The 18,587-nt window shown below is 38.7% G+C and overlaps 1 protein-coding gene across 2 annotated transcripts in view; it reads left to right on the top strand.

Annotated features, from left to right (window-relative positions):
- The window catches only part of SPEG (striated muscle enriched protein kinase), a 649,794-nt gene extending 633,135 nt beyond the window's left edge, over window positions 1–16,659 (top strand). For both annotated transcript variants that reach the window (XM_053698167.1, XM_053698168.1), the window contains 2 exons: window positions 2,689–2,838; window positions 14,287–16,659. In XM_053698167.1, coding sequence (XP_053554142.1) covers window positions 2,689–2,838; window positions 14,287–14,500 — 364 coding nt within the window. In that variant the 3' untranslated portion in view covers window positions 14,501–16,659. The remainder of the gene's footprint in view (window positions 1–2,688; window positions 2,839–14,286) is intronic.
- Window positions 16,660–18,587: the final 1,928 nt, after the last annotated feature.

Here is an 18,587-nt window from a genome sequence, read left to right as displayed (position 1 = left end):
TTGGAGGGCCGAAACGCGTCGACACATTTGGTGAGTTACATTCTAATTAATTAGAGCTATTACAGACGTTACTGCTCTATGTTGTATCATTTCTCTTTTACAGGTTGGCTATTTGTGTGCTAACTGGAACATTATCAATCTGATACCACGTGTTGCACATTATTTTTATTCACATTTTTTCCACATTTTTTCTAATTTTTTCATCAAGTATATATACATATTATATAATTTTTTCATTTTTTCGTTTTTTGGCTTGATATCACTACCACTTTAAGTTATTTGGATTATCATATTTTCTACACCTTTTTTGTTCACTTGGAGCAACACCACATTATTGGAACATTATTGGAACACTATTGGATCACTGGGACAATTTGGACTAATATTCGTACACTATTTTTTATATTTTTTATTTTATTTTTTCTATTATTGGACATTTATTAATTCTACCAGTGGACATTGTTTTTTATATATTTTTTACACGTTTACTCTAATCAGTATTTTTAGATAGCATTTTACATATTGCTGTGCATCATTGTCACACTTAGCACTTAACTGTCGTGTCATTTTTTGTTTTTGTTTTATGCCACACCGGCCATCTTTTGTAAAGATTCTTACAATAGATCTCCATAAGGTTCAGTCAGACTGTTGATAAACTAGCCATATATGTTATCACCTACCCAATAGGAAGACACACATTATCTTGCACCTTTCAAGCCCTGCTTGACTACACATATAGTACAGACCCAGGTATCCCCTTGGTTTTAAATTACTTGATTTTAATGATTTATTGTTTAATGTGTTTATCTGTTAACATGGATCCATGTAAGTGTATGTAAATTTCTTTCATTTCTAATTTTATCTGTTTTATCCATCAATAAATCCTCTCTGTATCATTTAAGATACTTATACGCCAGACCTAGCCTTTCACTTAGGCGCCCCTTACACCACTCAACTGAAATTCTCTTTTATGGGTAACTAGGGACCCATTTGTTCAGGGAGCACAGGTCACCCGTGTTAGCGCTGTCGAATTAACTTTGTTTGCAACGTTTAAAAACTTACTTAGAAGCTTCCAGTTTAGTTCAGTTTTAAAGGTTACTGGAAAACGCACTGCAAGTGAGAAATAGCAGACACTCCTCCCCTCCCCCTTCCTTTGCATATGAAAAGACCCTTTACACAAACAGAAGCAAGCTGGAGTAGGTATATGTCAGTATTCTCCTAAAACTTTGGGGCTTGGTTAGAAGTCTGAAAATCAGAGCAATGTTATTTAAAAATAAGCAAAACTATCAATTAAAAAAAACAAAACTGTATGGGCTATATAAATGTATTATCTACAAAACATTTATGCAAAAAAAATCTATTGTATAATGTCCCTTTAAAGCTGTACTGGGTGCAACCCTCAATGACAAGCAAGCTGGAAAATTAACAATGAGACTGTAGGAAGCATTCATACCTTGCAGACATTTGCAAAGGTCATCCTCATTCTCAATAAGTTCAGTGGATGAGGCAATATATAAGCTCATGACTTAGTAAACGCAGAGGGTGAGGCAATACACATGAATCCGTCTTGCCTCCCAACTTACAAAGTACATTAAGTTTAGTGATTATCCATGGTATAAGTGAGAGCCCAAATTAAATAAACACAACTGAGTGTCCTGTGGACCCCTGGATCCTTAGTTCTTACTATATATATATATATATATATATATATATATATATATATATATATACACAGGGCTCAAAATTTCCACTCTTTACTAGCCAATGGCGAGTGGAAATATAATGGTGGCGAGTAAAAGTTAGTGAGTGAAAAAATGTACACTCCTATTGCAGTATTGACAAACATACATTTTGGGCTATGTGCTAAACATATTATCTGAAGGGATATTATATATCCTAGAAAGGGCAAGGATATGTTATTCCTCTAGGGCTGTAGGAACCCCATTAGTGCTTAGACTGTTACTACTGAGAGGGCAAACGGGGGGCAGAGAGAGAGAGAGATTGGAGACGAAAAGTAATATTGGAGAAGAAGATAGCTTTAAGAGAGAGTGGAGAAAAAAAAAAAGAGTATAAAGATGAAAGAGGGGAAAGAGAGAGTGTAAAGAGAAGATATGGCCCTAGAGATAAGGAATAGGGTAAAAAGAGAGATTGAAGAGAGAAGGGAGGGGAGATAGTTAAGAGAGAGAATGAAGAGATGATAATTATTAAAAAGAAAATCTCCTGGTCTGCAATGACCTTCCATGACTGTCAGGACTCTCTCTACTCTCTCACTTAAACAACTTCCTATTTCTATCAAGCTTTTGACTTACCCAGAACCACCAAGTTTATGTTGCATACCTCTATGCACATATTTACTGTATGTAGCATTATTTAATTTTTCTAAAATAACAAATATTAAAAATGACTGCACAATAATGTGTTTCACAATGGCTAAAGATACACAAAGAGGGGTGGAGTAGTGGATGTGGTGTGGGTGGGCCCAGAAGTGGCAAGTAACATTTTGGCCTTGGCTAGTAGCTTACAATCTGAAATTTTGAGCCCTGATTATATATATATATATATATATATATATATAATATATATAAAATATATATATATATATATATATATATATATATATATATATATATATATATATGTTATCTTGAAACCTGTTATTTTATTTATTTTCCCAATATCCTTTTGCAGGCTTAGCGGTCGCTCTCCATTCTATGAGCTGGATCCTGTGGAAACCGAAAACAAAATCCTTTCTGGACGTTTTGATATTTTTAAACTCTATTCCAATGCATCTCAGAGTGCTTCGCTCTTCATTCGTAAAATTCTCTCTATATATCCTTGGTGAGTAGCTGAAAGTTTGCTGAATTATCAAAACCTCTTCCTATATGTATATTCCATGCTGTTCTAAATAGACAAAAGTTATATACTGTACTTGCCAAAAATCTCAGTAAAAAATAAATTATTTAAAAAAAAATTTAAAAAAAATCTTCCTATACTTCTTATAATTATTTTTGTGTTAACCCCTTAACGACCGAGGACGTGCAGGGTACATCCTCAAAAAAAAGGCAGTTAACGCCTGAGGACGTACCCTGCACGTCCTCGGTGTGGAAAGCAGCTGGAAGCGATCCTGCTTGCTTCCAGCTGCTTTCCGGTTATTGCAGTGATGCCTCGATATCGAGGCATCCTGCAATAACCATTTTTAGCCATCTGATGCAGAGAGAGCCACTCTGTGGCCCTCTCTGCACCGGACATTAACGCTAAGTTCGTTGGTGGGTGGGAGCCGGTGTGGGAGGCGGGTGGCGGCCATCGATGGCCCTGGATGATGCGGAGGGGGGCGGGATCGTGGGCGGGGATGGCCGGGGGCGCGCGCAGACGCACGCACGTGCACTGGGATGCGGGGGCGGGCGCGTGCACGGGGAGGGAGCGGGTGGGAACCGCTACACTACAGAAATATTTTATTTAGAAGTGGGGATAAAGGGGGTTATCATATTCAATTTAGCAAGATCGGTGGCTGGTGGGTTGTTAGTCTGTGGGGGGGGGAGCTACACTACAAAAAAAATTAAATAAAAATAATAAAACCATTTTTTTTTGCAAACTGGGTACTGGCAGACAGCTGCCAGTACCCAAGATGGCCCCCAATAAGGCAGAAGGGGGGTTAGAGAGCTGTTTTGGGGGGGATCAGGGAGGTTGGGGGCTAAGGGGGATCCTACATAGCAGCATATGTAAATATGCTATAAAAAAAAAAGATATTTTTAGATATTCAAAGATACCTTTTATTTTAGTACTGGCAGACTTTCTGCCAGTACTTAAGATGGCGGGGACAATTGTGGGGTGGGGGAGGGAAGGGTGCTGTTTGGGAGGGATCAGGGGGTGTGATGTGTCAGGTGGGAGGCTAATCCCTACACTAAAGCTAAAATTAACCCTGCAAGCTCCCTACAAACTACCTAATTAACCCCTTCACTGCTAGCCATAATACACGTGTGATGCGCAGCAGCATTTAGCATCCTTCTAATTACCAAAAAGCAACGCCAAAGCCATGTATGTCTGCTATTTCTGAACAAAGGGGATCCCAGAGAAGCATTTACAAACATTTGTGCCATAATTGCACAAGCTGTTTGTAAATAATTTTAGTGAGAAACCTAAAGTTTGTGAAAAAGTTTGTGAAAAAGTGAACAATTTTTTTATTTGATCGCTTTTGGCGGTGAAATGGTGGCATGAAATATACCAAAATGGGCCTAGATCAATACTTTGGGTTGTCTACTACACTACATTAAAGCTAAAATTAACCCTACAAACTCCCTACAAGCTGCTGGGCATAATACACATGTGGTGCGCAGCGGCATTTAGCAGCCTTCTAATTACCAAAAAGCAACACCAAAGCCACACATGTCTGCTATTTCTAAAGAAAGGGGATCCCAGGGAAGCATTTACAACCATTTGTGCCATAATTGCACAAGCTGTTTGTAAATAATTTCAGTGAGAAACCTAAAATTGTGAAAAATGTAAAGTTTTTTTTAATTTGATCGCATTTGGCGGTGAAATGGTGAAATTAAATATACCAAAATGGGCCTAGATCAATACTTGGGATTGTATACTACACTACACTACAGCTAAAATTAACCCTAGAAGCTCCCTACATACTCCCTAATTAACCCATTCACTGCTGGGCATAATACACATGTGGTGCGCAGTGGCATTTAGCAGCCTTCTAATTACCAAAAAGCAACACCAAAGCCATACATGTCTGCTATTTCTAAAGAAAGGGGATCCCAGCGAAGCATTTACAACCATTTATGCCATAATTGCATAAGTTGTTTGTAAATAATTTCAGTGAGAAACCTAAAGTTTGTGAAAACATTTGTGAAAAAGTGAACAATTTTTTTTATTTGATCGCATTTGGCGGTGAAATGGTGGCATGAAATATTCCAAAATGGGTCTAGATCAATACTTTGGGATGTCTTCTAAAAATATATATATACATGTCAATGGATATTCAGGGATTCCTGAAAGATATCAGTGTTCCAATGTAACTAGCGCTAATTTTGAAAAAAAAAAGAGGTTTGGAAATAGTAAAGTGCTACTTGTATTTATTGCCCTATAACTTGCAAAAAAGCAAAGAACATGTAAACATTGGGTATTTCTAAACTCAGGACAAAATTTAGAAACTATTTAGCATGGGTGTTTTTTGGTGGTTGTAGATGTGTAACATATTTTGGGGGTCAAAGTTAGAAAAAGTGTGTTTTTTCCATTTTTTCATCATATTTTGTATTTTTTTTATAGCAAATTATAAGATATGATGAAAAGAATGGTAGATTTTGAAAGTCCATTTAATGGCGAGAAAAACTGTATATAATATGTGTGAGTACAGTAAATGAGTAAGAGGAAAATTACAGCTAAACACAAACACCGCAAAAATGTAAAAATAGCCTTGGTCCCAAACGGACAGAAATGGAAAAGTGCTGTGGTAATTAAGGGGTTAAAGGAAATGGGTTGAGATAATGGGTTGCATTTAACATGATGTCACTCATTTGGGTACATTCTAAACTTACTTTGATATTAATAGAGACATAAATTACATCTATTCCTATAGATATCTATATTACATTAAGATTATCATATATATAGAAATATGTATTTAAGAATAAAAATTACATTGTTTTTCTATGTGAAGAACATAGAAATGTAAAAACATAATTTATGCTTACCTGATAAATTTATTTCTCTTGTGGTGTATCCAGTTCACGGATCATCCATTACTTGTGGGATATTCTCCTTCCAAACAGGAAGTTGCAAGAGGATCACCCACAGCAGAGCTGCTATATAGCTCCTCCCCTAACTGCCATATCCAGTCATTCGACCGAAACAAGCCGAGAAAGGAGAAACCATAGGGTGCAGTGGTGACTGTAGATTAAATTAATTAATTTGGATACACCACAAGAGAAATAAATTTATCAGGTAAGCATAAATTATGTTTTCTCTTGTAAGGTGTATCCAGTCCACGGATCATCCATTACTTGTGGGATACCAATTCCAAAGCTAAAGTACACGGATGAAGGGAGGAACCACTGCCTGTAGAACCTTTCTCCCAAAAATAGCCTCCGAAGAAGCAAAAGTATCAAATTTGTAAAATTTTGAAAAGGTATGAAGTGAAGACCAAGTCGCTGCCTTGCAAATCTGTTCAACAGAAGCCTAATTTTTAAAGGCCCAGGTGGAAGCCACAGCTCTAGCTGAATGAGCTGTAATCCTTTCAGGGGGCTGCTGTCCAGCAGTCTCATAGGCTAAGCGTATTACGCTCCGAAGCCAAAAAGAAAGAGAGGTTGCCGAAGCTTTTTGACCTCTCCTCTGTCCAGAATAAACAACAAACAGTGTAGATGTTTGGTGAAAATCTTTAGTAGCTTGTAAGTAAAACTTTAAAGCACGGACCACGTCCAGATTATGTAAAAGGCGTTCCTTCTTTGAAGAAGGATTAGGACACAATGATGGAACAACAATCTCTTGATTGATATTCTTGTTAGGCAGATAACTCAGAGACTCTCCGAGCCGAGGAAATAGCCATCAAAAACAGAACTTTCCAAGATAAAAGTTTGATATCAATGGAATGAAGGGGTGCAAACGGAACCCCTTGAAGAACTTTAAGAACCAAGTTTAAGCTCCATGGGGGAGCAACAGGTTTAAACACAGGCTTAATTCTAACCAAAGCCTGACAAAAAGCTTGAACGTCTGGAACTTCTGCCAGACGCTTGTGCAAAAGAATAGACAGAGCAGAAATCTGTCCCTTTAAAGAACTAGCTGATAATCCTTTTTCCAAACCCTCTTGGAGAAAGGACAATATCCTAGGAATCCTATCCTTACTCCATGAGTAATTCTTGGATTCACACCAATAAAGGTATTTACGCCATATCTTATGGTAGATTTTCCTGGTGACAGGCTTTCGTGCCTGTATAAGGGTATCAATGACTGACTCGGAGAAGCCACGCTTTGATAAAATCAAGCGTTCAATCTCCATGCAGTCAGTCTCAGAGAAATTAGATTCGGATGAATGAAAGGACCTTGTAGTAGAAGGTCTTGTCTCAGAGGCAGAGTCCATGGTGGAAAGGATGACATGTCCACTTGGTCTGCATACCAGGTCCTGCGTGGCCACGCAGGCGCTATCAAGATCACCGATGCTCTCTCCTGTTTGATTTTGGCAATCAGTCGAGGGAGCAGAGGAAACGGTGGAAACACATAAGCCAGGTTGAAGAACCAAGGCGCTGCTAGAGCATCTATCAGTGCCGCTTCTGGGTCCCTGGACCTGGATCCGTAACAAGGAAGCTTGGCGTTCTGGCGAGACGCCATGAGATCCAGTTCTGGTTTGCCCCAACGATGAACCAATTGAGCAAACACCTCCGGATGGAGTTCCCACTCCCCCGGATGAAAAGTCTGACGACTTAGAAAATCCGCCTCCCAGTTCTCTACACCTGGGATATGGATTGCTGATAGGTGGCAAGAGTGAGTCTCTGCCCAGCGAATTATCTTGGAGACTTCTAACATCGCTAGGGAACTCCTGGTTCCCCCTTGATGGTTGATGTAAGCCACAGTCGTGATGTTGTCCGACTGAAATCTGATGAACCTCAGGGTTGATAACTGAGGCCAAGCTAGAAGAGCATTGAATATTGCTCTTAACTCCAGAATATTTATTGGGAGGAGTTTCTCCTCCTGAGTCCACGATCCCTGAGCCTTCAGGGAATTCCAGACTGCACCCCAACCTAGAAGGCTGGCATCTGTTGTTACAATTGTCCAATCTGGCCTGCGAAAGGTCATACCTTTGGACAGATGGACCCGAGATAGCCACCAGAGAAGAGAATCTCTGGTCTCTTGACCCAGATTTAGCAGAGGGGACAAATCTGTGTAATCCCCATTCCACTGACTGAGCATGCATAGTTGCAGCGGTCTGAGATGTAGTCGCACAAATGGCACTATGTCCATCGCCGCTACCATCAAGCCGATTACTTCCATACACTGAGCCGCCGAAGGGCGCGGAATAGAATGAAGAACACGGCAAGATTTTAGAAGCTTTATAACCTGGATTCTGTCAGGTAAATCTTCATTTTTACAGAATCTATCAGAGTCCCTAGGAAGGAGACTCTTGTGAGTGGGGATAGAGAACTCTTTTCCTCGTTCACCTTCCACCCATGTGACCTGAGAAATGCCAGAACTATGTCCGTATGTGACTTGGCAATCTGAAAGCTTGACACCTGTATCAGGATGTCGTCCAGATAAGGGGCGATAAGGGAGGATATACCTCGCGGTCTTAGGACCGCCAGAAGCGATCCCAGAACCTTTGTAAAGATTCTTGGAGCTGTAGCTAACCCGAAGGGAAGAGCCACAAATTGGTAATGCCTGTCCAGAAAGGCAAACCTTAGGAACCGATGATGATCTTTGTGAATCGGTATGTGAAGGTAAGCATCCTTCAAATCCACTGTGGTCATGTACTGACCCTCCTGGATCATAGGTAGGATGGTCCGAATAGTTTCCATTTTGAACGATGGAACTCTGAGGAATTTGTTTAAGATCTTTAGATCCAAAATGGGTCTGAAGGTTCCCTCTTTTTTGGGAACCACAAACAGATTTGAATAAAAACCCTGTCCCTGTTCCGACTGTGGAACTGGACAGATCACTCCCATAACTAGGAGGTCTTGCACACAGCATAAGAATGCCTCTTTCTTTATCTGGTTTACAGATAATCTCGAAAGGTGAAATCTCCCTTGAGGAGGGGAAGCTTTGAAGTCCAGAAGATATCCCTGAGATATGATCTCCAACGCCCAGGGATCCTGAACATCTCTTGCCCACGCCTGGGCGAAGAAAGAAAGTCTGCCCCCTACTAGATCCGTTACCGGATAGGGGGCCGTTCCTTCATGCTGTCTTAGAGGCAGCAGCAGGCTTTCTCGCCTGCTTGCCTTTGTTCCAGGACTGGTTAGGTTTCCAGCCCGGCTTGGATTGAGCAAAAGTTCCCTCTTGTCTTGTAGCAGAGGAAGTTGATGCTGCACCTGCCTTGAAGTTTCGAAAGGCACGAAAATTAGACTGTTTGGCCTTTGATTTGGCCCTGTCTTGAGGAAGGGTATGACCCTTACCTCCAGTAATGTCAGCAATAATTTCCTTCAAACCAGGCCCGAATAGGGTCTGCCCCTTGAAGGGAATGTTAAGTAATTTAGACTTTGAAGTCACGTCAGCTGACCAAGATTTAAGCCATAGCGCCCTACGCGCCTGGATGGCAGATCCAAAATTCTTAGCCGTTAGTTTAGTCAAATGAACAATGGCGTCAGAAAGAAAAGAATTAGCTAGCTTAAGTGTTCTAAGCTTGTCAAGTATTTCAGTCAATGGAGTAGCTGTCTGAAAGGCCTCTTCCAGAGACTCAAACAAGAACGCCGCAGCAGCAGTGACAGGCGCAATGCATGCAAGGGGCTGCAGGATAAAACCTTGTTGAATAAACATTTTCTTAAGGTAACCTAATTTTTTATCCATTGGATCTGAAAAAGCACAACTGTCCTCGACAGGGATAGTGGTACGCTTTGCTAAAGTAGAAACTGCTCCCTCCACCTTAGGTACCGTCTGCCATAAGTCCCGTGTGGTGGCGTCTATTGGAAACATTTTTCTAAAAATAGGAGGGGGGGGGGGAAACGGCACACCGGGTCTATCCCACTCCTTATTAATGATTTCTGTAAACCTTTTAGGTATTGGAAAAACATAAGTACACACCGGCACTGCATACAGGGAGTGCAGAATTATTAGGCAAGTTGTATTTTTGAGGATTAATTTTATTATTGAACAACAACCATGTTCTCAATGAACCCAAAAAACTCATTAATATCAAAGCTGAATAGTTTTGGAAGTAGTTTTTAGTTTGTTTTTAGTTATAGCTATTTTAGGGGGATATCTGTGTGTGCAGGTGACTATTACTGTGCATAATTATTAGGCAACTTAACAAAAAACAAATATATACCCATTTCAATTATTTATTTTTACCAGTGAAACCAATATAACATCTCAACATTCACAAATATACATTTCTGACATTCAAAAACAAAACAAAAACAAATCAGTGACCAATATAGCCACCTTTCTTTGCAAGGACACTCAAAAGCCTGCCATCCATGGATTCTGTCAGTGTTTTGATCTGTTCACCATCAACATTGCGTGCAGCAGCAACCACAGCCTCCCAGACACTGTTCAGAGAGGTGTACTGTTTTCCCTCCTTGTAAATCTCACATTTGATGATGGACCACAGGTTCTCAATGGGGTTCAGATCAGGTGAACAAGGAGGCCATGTCATTAGATTTTCTTCTTTTATACCCTTTCTTGCCAGCCACGCTGTGGAGTACTTGGACGCGTGTGATGGAGCATTGTCCTGCATGAAAATCATGTTTTTCTTGAAGGATACAGACTTCTTCCTGTACCACTGCTTGAAGAAGGTGTCTTCCAGAAACTGGCAGTAGGACTGGGAGTTGAGCTTGACTCCATCCTCAACCCGAAAAGGCCCCACAAGCTCATCTTTGATGATACCAGCCCAAACCAGTACTCCACCTCCACCTTGCTGGCGTCTGAGTCGGACTGGAGCTCTCTGCCCTTTACCAATCCAGCCACGGGCCCATCCATCTGGCCCATCAAGACTCACTCATTTCATCAGTCCATAAAACCTTAGAAAAATCAGTCTTGAGATATTTCTTGGCCCAGTCTTGACGTTTCAGCTTGTGTGTCTTGTTCAGTGGTGGTCGTCTTTTAGCCTTTCTTACCTTGGTCATGTCTCTGAGTATTGCACACCTTGTGCTTTGGGCACTCCAGTGATTTTGCAGCTCTGAAATATGGCCAAACTGGTGGCAAGTGGCATCTTGGCAGCTGCACGCTTGACTTTTCTCAGTTCATGGGCAGTTATTTTGCGCCTTGGTTTTTCCACACGCTTCTTGCGACCCTGTTGACTATTTTGAATGAAACGCTTGATTGTTCGATGATCACGCTTCAGAAGCTTTGCAATTTTAAGAGTGCTGCATCCCTCTGCAAGATATCTCACTATTTTTGACTTTTCTGAGCCTGTCAAGTCCTTCTTTTGACCCATTTTGCCAAAGGAAAGGAAGTTGCCTAATAATTATGCACACCTGATATAGGGTGTTGATGTCATTAGACCACACTCCTTCTCATTACAGAGATGCACATCACCTAATATGCTTAATTGGTAGTAGGCTTTCGAGCCTATACAGCTTGGAGTAAGACAACATGCATAAAGAGGATGATGTGGTCAAAATACTAATTTGCCTAATAATTCTGCACTCCCTGTAGTATTTATCCAGTCTACACAATTTCTCTGGTACTGCAATTGTGTCACAGTCATTCAGAGCAGCTAACACCTCCCCAAGCAATACACGGAGGTTCTCAAGCTTAAATTTAAAAGTAGAAATATCTGAATCAGGTTTCCCCGAATCAGAAATGTCACCCACAGACTGAAGCTCTCCTTCCTCAGCTTCTGCATATTGTGACGCAGTATCAGACATGGGCCTTAAGGCATCTGCGCGCTCTGTACTACATCTAACCCCAGAGCTATCGCGCTTTCCTCTGAATTGCGGCAGTCTGGCTAATACCGCTGACAGGGTATTATCCATGATTGCCGCCATGTCCTGCAAAGTAATCGCTATGGGCGTCTTTGATGTACTTGGCGCCATTTTAGCGGGAGTCCCTTGAGCGGGAGTCAAAGGATCTGACACGTGGGGAGAGTTAGTCGGCATAACTTCCCCCTCGCCAGAATCCTCTGGTGATAAATTTTTTAAAGATAAAAGCTGATCTTTATTGTTTAAAGTGAAATCAATACATTTAGTACACATTCTCATATGGGGTTCCACCATGGCTTTTAAACATAATGAACAAGGAGTTTCCTCTATGTCAGACATGTTTATACAGACTAGCAAGCTTGGAAAACACTTTACATCAAGTTAAACAAGCAATATAAAAAACGTTACTGTGCCTTTAAGGGAAACAAATTTTGCTAAAATTTGAAATAACAGTGAAAAAAGGCAGTTAAACTAACGAAATTTTTACAGTGTATGTAACAAGTTAGCAGAGCATTGCACCCACTTGCAAATGGATGATTAACCCCTTAATACAAAAAACGGATTAACAAATTGAAAAAAACGTTTTTTAAACAGTCATATATATATAAAAACGATTAAACATGCCAGCAAACGTTTTATATTGCACATTAATCAGAGTATATACCTCTGATAGCAAGCCTGATACTAGTCGCTATTAAATCACTGTATGTAGGCTTAACTTACATTAATCCGGTATCAGCAGCTTTTTTCTAGCAAATTCCATCCCTAGAAAAACTTAAACTGCACATACCTTATTGCAGGATAACCTGCACGCTATTCTCCCTCTGAAGTTACCTCACTCCTCAGACATATGTGAGAACAGCAGTGGATCTTAGTTACTTCTGCTAAGATCATAGAAAAACGCAGGCAGATTCTTCTTCTAAATGCTGCCTGAGATAAAATAGTACAACTCCGGTACCATTTAAAAACAATAAACTTTTGATTGAAGAAAAAACTAACTATATTACACCACTTTCCTCTTACTACCTCCAGCTATGTTGAGAGTTTGCAAGAGAATGACTGGATATGGCAGTTAGGGGAGGAGCTATATAGCAGCTCTGTTGTGGGTGATCCTCTTGCAACTTCCTGTTGGGAAGGAGAATATCCCACAAGTAATGGATGATCCGTGGACTGGATACACCTTACAAGAGAAATATGCATAACGCAATTTGTGTTTTGCGATTTAGGTCTAACGCGGTGTTGGGTTAGCACACTTGAAGAATAACAAATTCAACAAATTCCAGAGCGTTCTTGAAATATTCTATATAAAATATTAATAAATTATTAAAAATTATTGTAGCTACTGTAATAAATTCTAAATAATCCATAGAAAATATATTATTTTTACAGTATATATAATAATTTTTAATTATTATTAATATTTTTTACTATTTTATAGTTAATATTTCAAGAACGAGCTTTGAGAATTGTAATGTTTCTTCTGTGCTCTACATTGAAGTCAGAGCGCCTCAAGTAGGGCAAGGTGACTAGGATCTTACTGAAGATATTAAAGGGACACTAAAACCAATTTTTTTCTTTCATGATTCAGGTAGAAAATACAATTTTAAATAACATTCCAATTTACTTCTATTATCTAATTTGCTTCATTCTTTAAATATCCCTTGTTGAAGAAATAGCAATATACATGGGTGAGCCAATCACACGAGGCATCTATGTACAGCCACCAATCAGCAGCTTCCCAGCATATCTAAATATGATTTTCAGCAAAGGATATCAAGAGAATGAAGCAAATTAGATAATAGAAGTAAATAAGAAAGTTGATTACAATTCCATGTTCTTTCTATATCATGAAAGAAATGTGGGTTTCATGTCCCTTTAATACCTTACAAGTGACTTTGACGAATCCTAAGTCAAGATATCTCGTGACGAGAACGCAATACTGGATCTGGTTTATCAGTGCAAATAGTATAAAATAGCACATAGTTTAATACTAAAAGTAAAAATTGAGGATCCACAATGTACAATAAAATTATAAAAATTATAATTAATCTCTTATAAAAACAACAAGCGTAATAGAAAGCTGAGTACTGATATTGATATGATATTGATATGTCAATGAGTGATATGCGTTTCTTGCAAAATATTAATGATTTTCTGTCACTTTAAATTATTATTGTGTATTCTTGAGCAATGGTTAAATGTTTGTATATTAAAGGGACATTAAACACTAAATATATTTTATAAGCATGGTATTGAGGTTATTCCCTGCCTCTCTCTAGTCATGGGTGCCTCCATGTGGAAATCTTTCACTACATTCCAGTACTAATCTGTTTGCACATGTGCTGCAACTCTTTCAGATTCCTGCGTAGTAATCTAGATTCCATAATGGCAGCACCCATGATTAGAGGGAGGTACATGAAATGAATTTAGTGTCCCTTTAATGGTTGCCTATGGATGTGGGAAACAAGTATTTATAGTGCATTATAAAATGCAACATCATTTGTTGTTGGTTTTAAAATGTACCTTAAAATGCATTGACAATTGATAGACCATCTCCCAATATACACATGAGAGGAGGTCCTGTGTAATGGTTATTGCAGAGAAGGTCACACAAAATACAAAGGAAAAGGTTGGACAACAATGATTTATGGAAATATTGACCTATTGTAATCAATGATTTGAATAGATCTAACTATGCTCTCTCCATTTCCAGGAGCCGGCCCTCACTTCAAGAATGTTTCTCAAACCCCTGGCTTCAAGATGCCTACTTGATGAAGCTGAGACGGCAGACCCTTACTTTCACCACTAACCGTCTAAAGGAGTTCCTAGTAGAGCAACAAAGAAGACGATCAGAAACTGTCACCAAGCACAAAGTCCTCCTCCGTTCTTATCATGGCAGCCCCCCCTCAGCTCCTGTCACCCAGTGAAATTAATGATGGGGTTTGCCAGGAATACGGTGGCCATAGAGCCATAGGAGCATTCCACTGGATCATGTAGGACCGATACAGGTCCCAGGGAAGTCGGACTATCCAGCAAGTGTAGGCACAAGATGATACTCTGTAAATAGAGAAGGACCCTTATCCACAGATAGGACAAGGGTATCCAAGGCAATCAAAATAAGGAAAATAAACTGGTCCATATAATTTACTGACAACAGTGGAGCATTATTGTTAGACTGAGATGTTAAAGGGCAGTGGGCAATGGGTGCATGGTGCATGTGACAGGCTTTCCACTCTTTCATACAGGGAGGGTTAATAACTGGTAAGGGTAGTCCATCATGGATCTCAGTCTAACATGACCTTTGGAGTAAAGTGATTTTCTACTGGAACTTGTTGCAGTATTTAATATCTTTACATCACTAATGGTTTACAGAACAGTATTTCCTGGAGCTGGTAAGGCTAGCTCCTTGGGCAATCACAGCAAGCGGTCTTAACAGATTCTAGATGAGCAACGTTTAATATTCTTTTTCTAATTTTTTGTTTTAGATTACTAAAACTTTCCTAGTAGCTAGCAAGAAGTAAAATAGTGTTACGAGCTGTCATGATAAAGGGCTGTACAAATAGTGGTTAATAAAGTACTGACTAGAAGGCACTTAAAACCCTTCATGTTGAGCACATTTACTACTTTAAAAGATAAAGCTGAGATATTTTTCAGTTATAGAAAATATAATATTTTTCAAGAAAATGTCCTTAGAATTTCAAGAAGAGAAAACGTATCTTCTGTCAATAAAGGAAAGACCTCTTAAGACAGTGGGCACTACTATGACAAGCTTGCAGTAAAGTGGAGTGATGAGTTTTGAGAATCAGAGAAAGTATTCTGCACCAAATGTATTAATAATATATGATTCAGTTTGCTTCTATGTTGGCCTTTTCTAAACTGCTTAGAAATGATGCTAGCAGAATACTGTTTGTTTTCAGGATAGGAACACTGTGGTTCTTATGCATTTCCATTTTCTCTCATGTTTTGCAGCTTTAATTCAAGTAGTATTATATGGAATGGAAAAACCTAGCAGTTTAGTTTCAGTCTTTCCCCCAGCGATTTAGGTGGTCAGTCATATTTTCTTTCTCAGACATTATTATTACGTTTCCAAGACATTGTTCTTTTGCCTTTTTTGACAGATTAGCTGTTTTTTTCAAACCTGTATTAACATTTTCACTACCAGATGAGAAAGTATTTGACTGAAATTAAATGGCAACATATGAATGAACAAATAACTTACTTTCCCAGTGCCTTTTAGTTTCCATACAAATTTTCAAAGTTTGCAACGATTCCCTTATATTTATTACTTTTTTCTAGCTTCAATCTTAATTTCAATACATTTCTTCTATGCATAACCTTTTTATTTTTGCCTTGTTTTCTCTTCTTATTTTTCTTCCCAGTTCCTACAGCCCTTTTAATTATATTTTTTTATCATTTATTTTTATATGTGGTGATTTTGGGGTCATTTTTCTTTTTTCAAACTCTCCCTTACTTTGCTTTACTTAAATTGCAAAAGCAAAGCAACTAGAGTAAATGATTAATTTAAGCGAAGATCGAAAACCAGACAAAAACAGCGTTATTACAGGATGTCAATTTATTATAGATGCAAGATGGTGGATGCGCAAAGACATCGATAAGAGGGGACAGGCATGTGGTCATAAGACAACTGAATATATAAAGACTGATTGATGAATATTAAGCAGGTTATTACTAATGAGATGTTAATGCAGAGACATGTTAATGTATGTAAAATGCTACAATTCTCAGCTGCTATTGGTTAGGGATAAAGAAGTTGATTAAAAAGTACCCACTGGAAAAGGCAGAATTCTGCAGATCCAGGGGTGACAGTTCTACTGGGCTATAAATAACTTGAGGGTTCTCCTTCCTGGGTTTGTAAATTTGTCAAGGGATCTGTCCCTTAGGCTGCTCTTAAGATATTTATTTATAACTCAATCTGAATGAAATTTTATTTATTTTAATTTGTTTTGCTTTTTTTTTTTTTTTGAGTTTGTCAATTTTCCCTTTTTTGGTGTGGAGACATTGAGCTACAAATAAAGATAATGCGGAAGTACGGACCACATGTTTTGATCCGTACTGATGGTAAAAACGTTTCTCTCTTTTTTTATATAAAAAAATGTATTTATCGGATTTTACAAACTGTGTAAAGCATTTGCTAATAAAACAATGCTTGATCAAGTAGGATGTATCTCTTACAAAAATAGTATCATATCCTGTGAAATGAAACAGTACATACTACTAGGTTTCTGCTTTCAAATGGACACATATAGTACATATGGTGAATTAGTTAATGACATTGATTTCCTTATTATTAAACAAATGCTCATTTGTAACCTTGTATTGAACCCATTTAAAGTGGTTAAACTTTTAGGTTTCGAACGAATCAGAATCAGCACTGCTGCCCGTGATTGGCTGTGTCCTGCTAAATGTGTTTGGTGTGCAAGGCTCTGTTGCAGGGGTTAAACAAATAGGGCACATTCTGTAAAATTTGCTGACAAGGGCAGACCACATAATTCTCTAAAAAAGTGCACTGAACCTGCAAGTTCCAGTGAGTGGCAAGCTGCCTCCCAGAAAGTAAGGGAGCTCTGCATTTCAATGCAACCCCACCCAAAGTCCCTAAATATTGATTAACTGGTGAAGTCCCACAATTTAGAGCAGTTGCACCAGCAGTGGCAAATCTACCATTGGTGTAGCAGATGCAAGGGCACCAGGGCCGACGTACTGAGGGGAGCCCAAAGTAGCCAGTCTATACATACATATGTGGTCATTATCCATGTATAGATACTCATCATCACTTTACCATGCAGCATACTCATCAATGTACAGATACATCATTATACAGTGCAGCGTGTTCACTATTCGTGTATAGATACTCATCATCACTTTACCATGAGGCATACTCATTAATGTACAGATACATCATTATACAGTGTGGTGTGTTCACTATTAGTGTATAGATACTCATCATCATTATACTGAGCAGCATACTCATCAATGTACAGATACATCATTATACAGTGTGGTGTGTTCACTATTAGTGTATAGATACTCATCATCATTATACTGAGCAGCATACTCATCAATGTACAGATACATCATTATACAGTGTGGTGTGTTCACTATTAGTGTATAGATACTCATCATCATTATACCGAGCAGCATACTCATCAATGTACAGATATATCATTATACAGTGTGGTGTGTTCACTATTACTGTATAGATACTCATCATCACTTTACCATGAGGCATACTCATCAATGTACAGATACATCATTATACAGTGTGGTGTGTTCACTATTAGTGTATAGATACTCATCATCATTATACTGAGCAGCATACTCATCAATGTACAGATACATCATTATACAGTGTGGTGTGTTCACTATTAGTGTATAGATACTCATCATCATTATACTGAGCAGCATACTCATCAATGTACAGATACATCATTATACAGTGTGGTGTGTTCACTATTAGTGTATAGATACTCATCATCATTATACCGAGCAGCATACTCATCAATGTACAGATATATCATTATACAGTGCAGCGTGTTCACTATTAGTTTATAGATACTCATCATCATTATACCGAGCAGCATACTCATCAATGTACAGATATATCATTATACAGTGTGGTGTGTTCACTATTAGTGTATAGATACTCATCATCATTATACTGAGCAGCATACTCATCAATGTACAGATATATCATTATACAGTGCAGCGTGTTCACTATTACTGTATAGATACTCATCATCATTATACTGAGCAGCATACTCATCAATGTACAGATACATCATTATACAGTGCAGCGTGTTCACTATTAGTGTATAGATACTCATCATCATTATACCGAGCAGCAAACATATCAATGTACAGATATATCATTATACAGTGCAGCGTGTTCACTATTACTGTATAGATACTCATCATCATTATACTGAGCAGCATACTCATCAATGTACAGATATATCATTATACAGTGCAGCGTGTTCACTATTAGTGTATAGATAC

This window comes from Bombina bombina, chromosome 1, assembly GCF_027579735.1.
Source record: "Bombina bombina isolate aBomBom1 chromosome 1, aBomBom1.pri, whole genome shotgun sequence".
NCBI lineage: Eukaryota > Metazoa > Chordata > Amphibia > Anura > Bombinatoridae > Bombina > Bombina bombina.
Note: the sequence above shows the minus strand (reverse complement) of the source record. Positions and strands in the feature narration are given on the sequence as shown.